The 13,208-nt window shown below is 38.2% G+C and overlaps 1 protein-coding gene across 5 annotated transcripts in view; it reads left to right on the top strand.

The window, feature by feature from the left end:
- The window catches only part of NAPEPLD (N-acyl phosphatidylethanolamine phospholipase D), a 44,756-nt gene extending 33,660 nt beyond the window's left edge, over positions 1-11,096 (top strand). For all 5 annotated transcript variants that reach the window (XM_007532685.3, XM_016192364.2, XM_060196361.1 and 2 more), the window contains exons 4-5: positions 4,210-4,324; positions 10,201-11,096. In XM_007532685.3, the coding sequence (XP_007532747.1) occupies positions 4,210-4,324; positions 10,201-10,335 (250 nt within the window). In that variant the 3' untranslated portion in view covers positions 10,336-11,096. The remainder of the gene's footprint in view (positions 1-4,209; positions 4,325-10,200) is intronic.
- Positions 11,097-13,208: the final 2,112 nt, after the last annotated feature.

The following is a 13,208-nucleotide window of genomic DNA, read 5'->3' as shown; positions in this document are numbered from 1 at the left end:
GCTTGACTTCTTCCCTTCCAATCTGTATCCCTTTGATTTCTTTCTCTTGCCTGATTGCTATGGCAAGAACTTCCAATACTATGTTGAAGAGTAACGGTGACAGTGGGCAGCCCTGTCTAGTCCCTGATCTGAGGGGGAATGCTTTCAGCTTCTCTCCATTGAGTATGATGTTGGCTGTAGGTTTGCTATATATAGACTCCACTATCTTGAGGAATTTCCCATCTATTCCCATTTTTTGTAGAGTTTTGAGCATGAATGGGTGTTGGATTTTGTCAAAGGCTTTCTCTGCATCTATTGAGATAATCATGTGGTTTTTGGCTTTGCTTTTATTGATGTGATGAATGACATTGATTGATTTACGGATGTTGAACCAGCCTTTTTTTTTTTTTACCACTCATGAAGTTTCTCTGCTACAAGTGGGGAGCGGGAGTTTGAACCCCAGTCCTTTCATATGTTAACATGTGTGTTATAGTCAGGTGCACTGCCTCTTGGTCCCCATAATTCTTTTTTTTCTTTTTTCCAGAGCACTGCTCATCTCTGGTTTATGGTGGTGCAGGGGATTGAACCTGGGACTTTGGAGCCTCAGGCATGAGAGTCTCTTTACATAACCATAATGCTATTTACCCCTGCCATAATTCTGACTTTTAACGAAACCTCTCAAAACACAAATCAACCCACCAATGTGTCCTGGAGCTCCGCTTCCCCAGAGACCCACCCTACTAGGGAAAGAGAGAGGCAGACTGGGAGTATGGACGGACCAGTCAACGCCCATGTTCAGCGGGGAAGCAATTACAGAAGCCAGACCTTCTACCTTCTGCAACCCACAAGGACCCTGGGTCCATGCTCCCAGAGGGATAGAGAATGGGAAAGCTATCAGGGGAGGGGGTGGGATATGGAGAATGGGTGGTGTGAATTGTGTGGAATTGTACCCCTCCTACCCTGTGGTTTTGTTAATTAATACTTTCTTAAATTAAAAAAAAAAAAACAAATCAACCTGCTCACAAGTCAACTTCATAGAGTATGATTTTATACAGTATATTAGAGTGTCTTTAAAAGAATGGTGGCATTTAGTGGTGCACCCAGTAGAGTGCGTACATTAGTATGTGAGAGTGCCAGGTTCAAGCCTCTGGTGCCCATCTAGGGAGGAAGCTTCATAAATAGTGGAACAATGTAGCAGGTCTCACTCTTTTTTTCTCTTTTTCCCCCCTTTATTTATCTGTATCTCTACCAGAAAAAAAAAAGCCACCAGGAGGCATTGCAGGCACCAACCCTCAATGTAACCCTGTGGCAAAAAAAAACACAAAACAACAAAACAAAACAAAACTTAGACTATCATGTGATACAGACCAGCTCACCACTCACCATAAATGGTTCCAGGAAATGAACCTAGGCCTCATGCACATAAGCCCATTGTTTTACTCACTGAGCTATCTGCCTGACTACAAAGAGTATCTTATGAAAATAGAATTTTCACATGTAGCAATATGTAATATATGCAGTGATCTAAAGTATACAGCCACAAGTTTGCTTACATATTTGGCCCTTGCAGTTTTCATTGCAGCTGTCCTACAACTATTGAGATGGGAGAATGACAGGGGAAGACTGTATTTACTCTTTTTTAAAAAAGTGTTTTTTTATTATTTCTTTATTGGATAGAGACAGCCAGAAATCAAGAGGGAGGGGGGTGATAGAGAGGGAGAGCCAGAGAGACACCTGCAGCCCTGCTTCACCACTCATGAAGCTTTCTCCCTGCAGGGACCAGGGGCTCAAAACCGGGTCCTTGCGCATTGTAATACATGTGCTCAACCAGGTGCGCCACCACCTGGCCCCGTATTTTAAGAGAATTAAATTCCGTTATCCTTCACTGCGTGTGTAATCTATTCCTCTGCTCAGTAGTAAGAGTTTTAAAAATGATGTTACAGCATTCTAAATGTAAGATGACTACACCAAGATAATTTTTAGTAATAATCTTGGAGATGTTTTATCTGTTTCTTTTTTTTCCCTCTAACACCAGAGCATTGCTCAGCTCTGGCTTATGATGGTGTGGGGGATTGAAACTGGGACTTTGGAGCCAGAGGCATGAGAATCTCTTTGCATAACCATTATGCTATCTACCCCCACCCTAAGTTTTGCCCTTACTTTTGGAAACTGTCACCAGGTACTCTATCTGAATCAGTTAGGAAGTTACCTTCCTATTTTATTTTTTACACGAGTAAAAATTTCAGGTTTATTTCAGATAGAGGGTTAAAAAAATAAAAGAATATGACTATCCTTCTGATTTGTAGTAGGAGTTAAGAATAGAGAGAAACACTAACAACTGTTCTCTTCTTGCCCTGAATGCTAAGTGTCATGGCAGAACAGAGTTTCTTTTTTTTTTTTTATTTATTTATTCCCTTTTGTTGCCTGTGTTGTTTTATTGTTGTAGTTATTATTGTTGTTGTCATTGTTGGATAGGACAGAGAGAAATGGAGAGAGGAGGGGAAGACAGAGAGGAGGAGAGAAAGATAGACACCTGCAGACCTGCTTCACCGCCTGTGAAGCGACTCCCCTGCAGGTGGGGAGCCGGGGTTCGAACCGGGATCCTTATGCCGGTCCTTGTGCTTTGCGCCACCTGCGCTTAACCCGCTGCGCTACAGCCCGATTCCCAAGAACAGAGTTTCTTTAATCTGCCATTAACGAGGGCACATTGGTTTTGTTTCAGGCTCTCATGGGGCAGGCAATTCGTAACTAAACAGCCATCTTGCAGATGGATGAACTCTTCCATGATGTATTTTCCAGAAAGTGAAGAAGCACCTGTGTTGAATTCATATCCATTAGTCTGACTGCAGCATTTGTTGGGACTAAGAGACCTAGGATATAAGTAATATGAAGATAATGTTTTTCTTCCTCTAAATTATTAACTGAAAAGCAAAGGATTTGCTTATAAATAAAACTTTCCTCTTAGTATCAGACTGATTCTCCGGAAGGTATTGGTTTTGTCAACTCTTAGGAGAATCTACAAAGTAAGTAGGTACTGCGTTTGATGCTTTCAATAAATTTTGTCTTATTTAATCATCACAATACCCCAAAGTGGTCATGATTTCTGTTTCATAGACAAGGAAATGGAAGCTCTGAGAATTTGAAGTAACATTTCAAAGACCTTCCCAGGGAATGGTAGATCTAGGGCTCATATGCAGGCCCTTTCCTTCCAGAGTCCTGTTTCTTCCAAGGCATTAAGCAAACTTTCCATGTTTCTACATTCTTTTTTCAAATTACACCCCTCCCCCCCGTGCTCTGTCTTTTTGCCAAAGCACATGCCTCACTCTTTAGTTGTGTATTTAAATAAAATATTTAAGCAGTAACTGCATTTTTCCTTTATCTTCTTTAAATAAATATTACACACTAATTTTTTGTTTGCTTTTTACTATAGTAAGTTTAAAGGAACTATCTTAGCAAGTTATGCAGATTCCTTTGCAATTGGAATTTTGGTTTCTGAGTTTCTTTTAAAATTATTCCGTTTCAGGGAGTGGGGGAAATTTATTTAGTTTCTGGGGCTGGGTGGTGGCACACCTGGTTAAGTGCACATTACAATGCACAAGGACCCAGGTTTAAGCCCCCAACCCCCACCTGCAGGAGGAAAGCTTTGTAACTGGTGAAGCAGTGCTGCAGGTGTCTCTATTTCCCTTCCTCCCTCTCTGCCGTGCCCTTACTCTCAATTTCTGATTTTCTGTCAAATAAATGAAGGTAATAAAAAACATTTTTTAATTATTCAGTTTTTTTGATTCACAATGAGATTGCAAAAATATCTACTTACTAAATTAAGAAGTATCTTCAGAATAAATCATTAGTGAATCAAAATAAACATAAAACAATCTTACAATCCAGAGAGGATCTTTGCTTGAGACTTATGGATTGCATAACAATTTGTACAAGATAGTTCTTTTTCAAAAAATATAATAATGAGAGAATGAGAGAGAGAAACAGAACACTACTCTGGCATATGCAGTGCTGGACACTGATTTCAGGACCTACCTCATGCTTAAAAGTCAGGCTATATCCTAGTCTGTTACTTATATTTTTTTCCAGCAGAAAAGTAACTTCAAAGGACATCGTTTTGTCTACTGTGATTTATTCCTGTGAAGAATCTTGCAGGTTGATCAAATGAAGCAGTGATTAGAATTTAGTGTATACTTCAAAGGCCAAGATTACTAAATTACTATGTTTTATCAGATGGTTTATGAAATACCAGCATGTAGACCCAGAAGAAGCTGTAAAGATTCACATTGATGTTCAGACAAAGAAATCTGTGGCAATTCACTGGGGAACTTTTGCCTTAGCAAATGAGGTGAGTTTGATCACTGTAAAAGTAACTTTGACTATATGTTTGACTTACGATAGGATTCAAGCGTACTATATACTAGCAGAGTTTTGAGAGATCAAGTTGAAATCAGAAATTTGAGTTATTTTGAATTAAGGCAGTAAATTATATTAACTAGTAAATGAGTGTTTATACATAAAGACATACAGTGGGTTTACTTTTGATTTATGGTATTACAGACACATGTATTTATTTACTTATTTTTAAATATTACTTGTTGGATAGAGACAGAAATTGAGAGGAGAGAGGGAGATAAAGGAGAGAGGAAGAAACACCTGCAGCACTGCTTCATCACCCATGAGGCTTCCCCATTGCAGTTGATAACTAGGGGCTTGAACCTGGGTTCTTGAGCACTGTAACATGTGCCACTGTTGAGGTGTGTGCCACTGCCTGGCTCCAACACATCCATTAATATAACAAAAATATGATTGTGTAGTCTTGGGGAAATAGAAGAATGAACTGTCATGTCTCTCCAAGAGGCTTTTGCTCTAATAGAAGCTATATGACATGTACATAATTAATATAAGAAAGGCTGTTGAAAGGGTTATGTGCTCTAATCTGAAGCAGAAAAAGTGGTGTGAGTCAGAGACCATTACTTCCTGGAGGGATCACAGAGGCAATGAACATGGGGAATCGTGAAGAGTTGGTTCAGTCAGACTACAGGCAATGTGGAAGACAATTAGGAAAGTAAGATTGGAATGTTTGGAACTTATTGGTAATGTTCATCCACTAATCATTGATTTGGTATATGCTATACGACAAGTTTTGGAATTAATAGCAATTTTATTTTTAGACTAAATACAGAAGAGTTCATTTTTCCTTTTTAGGTAGTCAAACCCTAGAATTCTGTTACTGATTACTATCCTGAGATCAAGTAGAAGAATAGCAGAAAGCTTTCCTCTTTTCTTGGAGCCAGGGTGTTCCTTTCCTGGATCCAGGTTTCTACTTTACTTTCTGTGGCATCTTCCACATCCCCAGTGCCTCTGTGCAAGAACCCTATATTTTCATGCTGTTTTACGTATTCTTCTGTTTTTGGCTTGCCTGTTCCCTGAGTTACATCTTGTTCTGTTTTTTTTTTTTTTTAATAATATATGTGCTTAACCAGATGTGCCACCACCTGGCCCCTTTGTTTTTTTTGTAAAATAACCTAATAAACTACCTGACCACTTCCCACTTCCCAATCAAAATTTCTGTCCCATGATGCAGCAGCCCTGAGCCACATTGTTGGGGAATAAAAAAATATATCTTAAGGGTACAGAGGATGGGTATGGCTATGAGAGTCTGTGTGCATTTGGAGAAGGGGACTTTTTTTTAAAAAATAAATATTTATTGTTATTTTTAACGAGAGCACTGATCAACTCTGGCTTGTGGTATGGGGAATTGAACACAGGACTTTGAGCCTTAGGCATACGGGTCTTTTTGCATAACTATTATGCTATCTACCCCTGCCTGAGAAGGGGACTTTTAATACTCTTTTTTTCTGGTGGTGTACACTTATACTTGGTGGCAGTTTGTATTAATCCATATGATAAATATATATTCATTCTTTTTTTTGTGTGTGTGTGCCTCCAGGGTTATTGCTGGGGCTCAGTGTCTGCACCATGAATCCACTGCTCCTGGAGGCCATTTTCCCCCCCTTTTGTTACAGCCTTGTTGTGGTTATTATTGTTGTTGTTGATGTCCTTCATTGTTGAATAGGACAGAGAGAAATGGAGAGAGGAGGGGAAGACAGAGGGTGAGAGAAAGATAAGACACCTGCAGACCTACTTCACTGCCTGTGAAGTGACTCCCCTGTAGGTGGGGAACTGGGGGCTTGAACCGGGATCCTTACGCTGGTCCTTGAGCTTTTCGCTACCTGCGCTTAACCCACTGCGCTACCGCCAATATATATTCATTCTATAGTGCATTCAGTGATCTGGATTAAGTGGTAATATTTTATTAAACCTAGGACTTGATGACTCCTACATTTTTGACTTTTGTATTTGATACGACAGAGATACTTTCTTTTGAGGGGGTGGGGATAGAGAAGAAGAAAGACACCTGCAGACCTGCTTTACCATTCATGTGGCTTTCCTCCCTGCAGGTGGGGAGCAGAGACTTGAACCTAGATCCTTGCACATGGAAATGTGTACACTTAACTGGGTACTCCATTGACCCACCCTCTTGGCAGTGCTTTAAAATTACATATAGTGACACTGAATTTATCTAAGGAATGATGAATTTCCTAAATGATGTATTTAAGTACTCACTTTAACTTGCTAGTTTTGGTAGAAGTGAATTTCAGGCATTATATAACATATTGTGTCCTGGGTCTATATTTTAATATCTTTTGTAGTAGATCATAATGTAGCCCCTTTAAAAGGGAATTTAGGAGGTATTAGAGTTTGCTTACGTATACCTTAATGAATTCAGAATGCTGGGGTGTCTAGTCATCACTTATTATTATGTATCTAGTCTATGATCTTACTTTATACAAAGGCGTCTGGTCCTATGGCTATGGAGTATTCTCTCTTTGTGAATTCAGGTGTTTGCACTGAGATTTCGTTAGCTATTAGTCATTCAGAGTGCTTTCTTGCTTACTTCTGAGGTTGTTTTCTAGATAGTTATAATAGCCAGGAATTTACCTAAGAAAAATATATTGCATCACCAAATTCCCTTTTTTGTTTTTTTTAACCAGAGCATTGCTTAACTCTGGCTTATGGTGATGCTGGGTTTAAACCTGGCACCTCAGAGCCTCAAGGATTAAAGTCTTATGCATAATTATTCCGCTGTCTCTCCAGTCTTTTTTTTTTTTTAAAGATTTATTTAAATTTATTTTGGATAGAGACAGAAATTGAGAAAGGGGAGGTAAAATGGGGTAGAGGGCGATCAGACCCTTGCAGCATTGTTTCACTGCTTTGAAGCTTCCCTTTGAGGTGGGGGCCAGGGGCTTGAACCCAGGTCTTGGGCACTGCACTCTATGCACTTTACCAGGTGCCCACTGCCCAGCACTCCCCAATGGATATTTCTTAAGCTATTATTTAAAGATACATCTTACTGGTAATGTATTACCAATCTCCTATATGTATAGCCCTATTATCAACTAATCTACTAGGAAATGTTTACTTTTAGGAGTATATTAATTTATTGGGTTACCAACATATGGGTAAAACCTGTTATTCAGTAGTTAATGGGAAGGCTTCCCAGACCTCTAAAATAACCATTATCCTGGAAGTGAACAAAGATAATAACTGTTAGCAAACTTATATACCTTTAGCTGCAGAAAACTTTCCTGGTTTTCTTAGCATATCCTTTACTGTTACTTCTTGGTCTCTGTTAGTAATTCTCTATCTCCTTTACTTCTAAAACAGGTGATGTCATGGACAGTTTCTCTAATTGATCTTTCCCTTGGGAATTAATCAGTCTATGGCTTTAAATAACATTTATCTATTGGACTGCTAACCCAGGTTTCCCCCTTGTAATTTACATGTATATACTTGTCTATTTGACATCTCCACTTGGGTATCTATGAAATAACAAGAATTTACGTCTAAAAGCAACCTTCCCAATTTTTGCTCAAACTTGTTTCTCGTACATCTCAGCAAACATTGATAGTAACTCCCTCCCTTTCAGTTACTTGGGTCAAAATCTTGACTTCTTTCCCTTATATTCCCCATCTTCCATCCAGATCCCCACCCCAGGACACTTTGACCACTTCTCATCATCTTCACTGTTCCAACTCTGCCACTTAGAGTCCATTCTCAGTACTGCAGCTAGCAGGAACCTTATACCTTGAGTCGGATCTTTGACACTCTTTTGCCAAAGTGGCAGCCTCTCATCACAGTGGGAGCCAAAGCTGCAGCCTCTCCCAGTTGCTTGCAAACCTGTGTCTGCTCCATCAGGTCTTTGTTCTGATTTGCCTCCCAGTATTTATAGCCTTCTTTCTTTTTTGCCTCCAGGGTTATTGCTGGGGCTTGGTGCCTGCACAATGAATCCACTGCTCCTGGAGGCTATTTTTTTCCCAATTTGTTGCCCTTGTTGTTGTGCTTGTTGTAGTTATTGTTGTCATAGCTGTTGTTGTTGGATAGGACAGAGAGAAATGGAGAGAGGAGGGGGAAGACAGAGGGGGCAAGAAAGATAGACACCTGCAGACCTGCTTCACCTCCCCTGCTACTCCCCTGCAGGTGGGGAACTGGGGGCTTGAACCAGGGCCTTCTTTCTTTTTGATGGAGACAAAAATTGAGAGGGGGGGGGATAGGAAGAGACACTTTCTACTTCACTGCTTTAAGTTTCCCCCCTACAGGTGGGGACTGGGGACTTAAGCCTGGGTTCTTGTGCATGGCAATGTGTATGCTCTACTGGTGCACCAAAAAGTCTCTCTTCCATACTTTCCATCTACTGACAGTTTTCTCTCCACACACTATTTTATTTCACTTTTTAAAATTTCTGTATTAGAATGAAAACTCAGGAAGACAAGTTTTTCTTGGTTCACTGGTTTTGCTACTTTATAGGTGACCAAATGTTGTTACATGAGGACAGAGGCAGACTTACCACTGGTGATTAGATCAGAGGCTGATTTTTTTTTTTTAATTTATGCTTTCACATCTTATAGCTTTTCTAACTGAAATTGGGGGGAGGGGAAGAAACCATTGAATAATACTAATAGCTATTACACAGTGTAAAGATTCTGATCAAAAGAAATAACTGGTGGAACAATTTTTCTTTTATAAACTTCTTTGTTAATAGCAGTATTCTTTTTTTTATATCAGGGCTACACTGCTCTAGGCTGGCTTTTTCAGATAGTCAGACAAGACAGGGACAGAGAGAAAGGGAAAGAAATCATAGTACCAAACCTTCTTTCAATGTGGTGGGGGCTGGTTTCAAACCTGAGTCAGTAGTGATTTTATTTAGGAGTTAGATTAATACACTGAAGTGGTATTTTATTTATCAGGAAAACATTTGTGTAGGCCAAAACTATATGAAACATTATTGCTGTCAGCTTTTTCTTGGGCCTTGGAACAGCAAAGAGGGATATAGGGCCACCCCCAGTTCTACTCCCCCCCACCCCATGTCATGTCTGTTCCTTAAATTGCTCTCTGACTGTAGACGACTACAGTATCGATAGTTGACTAGATATTTGAGAATTCTTTTGCAGTCATGTATATGTTCTCTGGCATTTGTACAGACAGACACATACTGTTACAAATGCTTACAGTGTACATTTTTATAGTTTTCAAAATAACGCTATAATTATCTACTGTCTTTTGGTATTGGTTCCATTTATATTGGAGTTTCATCTTGTGAAATACAGGAATCAGATTTCATGCAATCTAATGTTCAGTTTAAGTTGGCTCTGAATTTGATACACGTAGTATTTGGATAGATGAATATGTTTGTCATTTTTTTCTATTGTTATTTGACTTTTTCTTAAATTGCTAGTGCTTTGCTAGGGCTGTGTACGTGTGTTTCCATTGCTCCTGCGGGACTATTCTTTTTTTTCTCAGATAGAAAAAAAAAAGGGGGGAAGGGGAGAGACAGGAGATACACCACAGCATCACCATACCACTTGTGAAGTTTTCCCCTTTGCATGGTGCTCCCATGTGGTGACTGGGGGCTTGAACCTGGGTTCATACACGTGGTTGGTAGTATATACTTCCCTGGGTGAGGTATCTTCTGGCCTTTGTATAGAAGTTTTTATGAATGACTTGAGGGATATTAGAAAATAATTTGACTCATTTGCTTATGCTTCAGCGAAAAGAGCATCATTTTAAGTCATATGTTACTTTTTTACATTTGAACTTGAAATATCCTCCAAATATATGTGCAGCTGATCTTCCATTTTTTCCTTCTCTGTCCTTTGCCAGCATTACTTAGAACCTCCACTGAAACTGAATGAGGCTCTAGAAAGATACGGAATTAAGACTGAAGATTTTTTTGTTTTAAAGCATGGAGAATCAAGATACTTAAACACTGATGATGAAACCTTTGAATTAAAATGAGCACAGGAGCTTTTAATGAAAAAGGTATCACATGATAGAAGTTTGAAAAGAAGAAATTCAAGAACATGATGCATTTTCACTTTTGGAAACAACTTCTTTAAGTGAGTTACATGTAACATTTTGCTGATATGATTGCTAGATCATAACAGCAAAGAAGCATTCAGGGATAGGTCTTTTAAATAACAAATTGGCTAATACAGATTTAAAAATCTTATCTCTGTGTTACCCCACCACAGTACAGTAGATTTTTTTTTTAAACTAACATATGTTAGTGGAAAAATGAGTTTATGAAAAACCGATTTTAAAGACTCATTTCTTAAGGGCCTTTTACAAGGTGAGACAAGCCTGTTTACCTAACTAGCTTTTTCAGAGGCTTATGCATAGAGATATACTTCTTATATTCACATTAAATGATAAAATTGACCGACTGATAGTGGTTATTGTTTTATCAAGATTAGCTTCTATGCCAAATGTTAAATGATTTATTTTTTTAAGAATAAAAACGAGTTCGGCCAAGTTAATATTTTAAAATTCTATTTTTTTCTTTTATGGAGTGAACAGTATATTCTGTTGCTATCTGTAATCTCCAAATCAAAAGTTCTTTCAGAGGAAAGAATGAAATGTGGTTATGACAATGTGAGATTTTTTCCATTTTCAATTTAAAAGTATGATCTGTGAAGTGGAAAAATAACTGGTACAAAGATATTTTACAAAGATAAAAGCAGAACTTAATATCAATAAATTATATACTTTGAATTAAATTTTGTGGTTTTTGTTTTTCTCTCCACATACTTTCTTCTGATTTTTTAGCTTTAACTCTAAATATATCAGTAAGATTTATAAATATTTTAAGTTTTACATGAGTCAAATGTCTTACATGTTCATGTTTATATTAAGTGGCCTCACAGGCACATTTCTTTTATTTAGCCAGTATGGAATGCTAAAGATGATTATTTCTGGAATTGCCTGGCCAGTTTTAGATCTATAAGGGTGCTGAGGTCGCTTGATTACTCTGAATCTTCCTGAGAGCAACAGTAGGTATATTAGAGACCCATTGTATCTTCCTGACTGATAGTCTCAGTGAAATAAGCTGTTAATATTAAATAATAAAAAGATTAGCAACAAATGCTATCTAGAGAGTGCTGTTATAATTTGATGTGCACATATACATATGCACTCCTTATGTTAGCTACTTATCCTGAGTTTTAATTCTGCTTTCACCATGGATTTACTTTGTACCCTCATGTCACCTATACTCACTGTGCCTCAGTTTCCTCGTGTGCAACAAGAGGATAATTTTGACCTACCTCCCAAAAGTGTGACTGTTTTTTTAAAAAGCATTTAGAAAATATAATGGAGAAAGTGACTTCTTAAGCTGTCAGTGCCTAATATTGATAGGCAGGTTTGAAAGCAGGCTAATATTTTTGATAGTGTTCCTGACACAGATTTTAATATATATATATACATATATATGTGTGTGTGTGTGTGTGTATATATTAGGACTCTAAACACTGAGGATTGATAATTTATCTCACTTGTTTTATAAATTTGGAGAGCAACAGCCAAAATAAATGTAAGCCAGCTTTATCAAAATGTATCACTTTTATCTATAAATATGCAAATTAGTCAAGAGAAAATGTATATATGTTATGTGTGTATAATGTATGTGAATTGGGGGCACTAAAGCACACAAAAAAAATATCTATAAAATAAACTTTCAGGAGGGAGTTCGGCGGTAGCGCAGCGGGTTGAGTGCATGTGGCGCAAAGTGCAGGGACCGGCATAAGGATCCTGGTTCGAACCCCCAGCTCCCCACCTGCAGGAGAGTCGCTTCACAGGTGGTGAAGCAGGTCTGCAGGTGTCTATCTTTCTTGCCTCCTCTCTGTTTTCCCCTCCTCTCCATTTCTCTCTGCCCTATCCAACAATGATGACATCAATAACAACAATAACTACAACAAAAAAAAAACAAGGGTAACAAAAAGGGAAAATAAATATTAAAAAAAAAAAACTTTCAGGAAAGACTGGATAAGCATATCATTTGTACTCCAGAGGAATATTTAGCAAGCAGGTAAGAATCAATATTAGGCTTATGGTGATTTCAGTTTGGGGTGTGTTACCCTAATACTAGCCAATGCTTTTGTGGTCACCCTCTGCTGTTGCATGCTGAACTGGAAATTCATCCCTTACCTCTGCTTCATGAAACAAGCCATATCTTGCTTAATTATTTCACCTCCGTGAATGGCCTTAACATTATTTTTCAATTACATATGCAGTTTAACTGAGGGTCTTCTAAGCTCTTTAAATTATGTTCTAGTTCCACTTAATTTGGCCTGCCTCATCAGTGAGGAGATGTAATGAAAGCCAACAGGTGCCATGGCCTACACAGATAAAGATATGTGGATTTTCACCATGTAATTCTTTCTGGATAGTTAAAAATTACTCCCCACTTCTCTAGCATTCTGACATTTCATCTGATCTCCAGGAAATGTGATTATTCAAACTGAGAAGAGACAGTTTACCCAGTGCTGCTAAAGCATATTGAAGCCAAATCTGGTTTGGAATGTGCACGTTTTGAAAAAAAATCTATGTGTATGTATGCATTTCACTAAATGAGATAGATTTAAAAAACATTACAAAGAAATGTGCCTTTCCTACTTACGTTTGCATCATTATTAGCTGTCACCATGTACATTACTGTATTTGACTGAGGATCCCTTGCCCCCTTTTTTGCCTTGCACTAGGTTTTTTTCTATTATAAAAAAAATGCTCTTTCAAGTTTGACTTTCTTTCAGGAAATCTTTGGACTATATGCTTTTCTGTTTGAGCATCTGTGACTTCCTATGAAAATTCATATATTTATAAATGACACAAAG

This window comes from Erinaceus europaeus, chromosome 8, assembly GCF_950295315.1.
Source record: "Erinaceus europaeus chromosome 8, mEriEur2.1, whole genome shotgun sequence".
Lineage (NCBI taxonomy): Eukaryota > Metazoa > Chordata > Mammalia > Eulipotyphla > Erinaceidae > Erinaceus > Erinaceus europaeus.
This window is presented reverse-complemented; position numbering and strand designations above follow the sequence as displayed.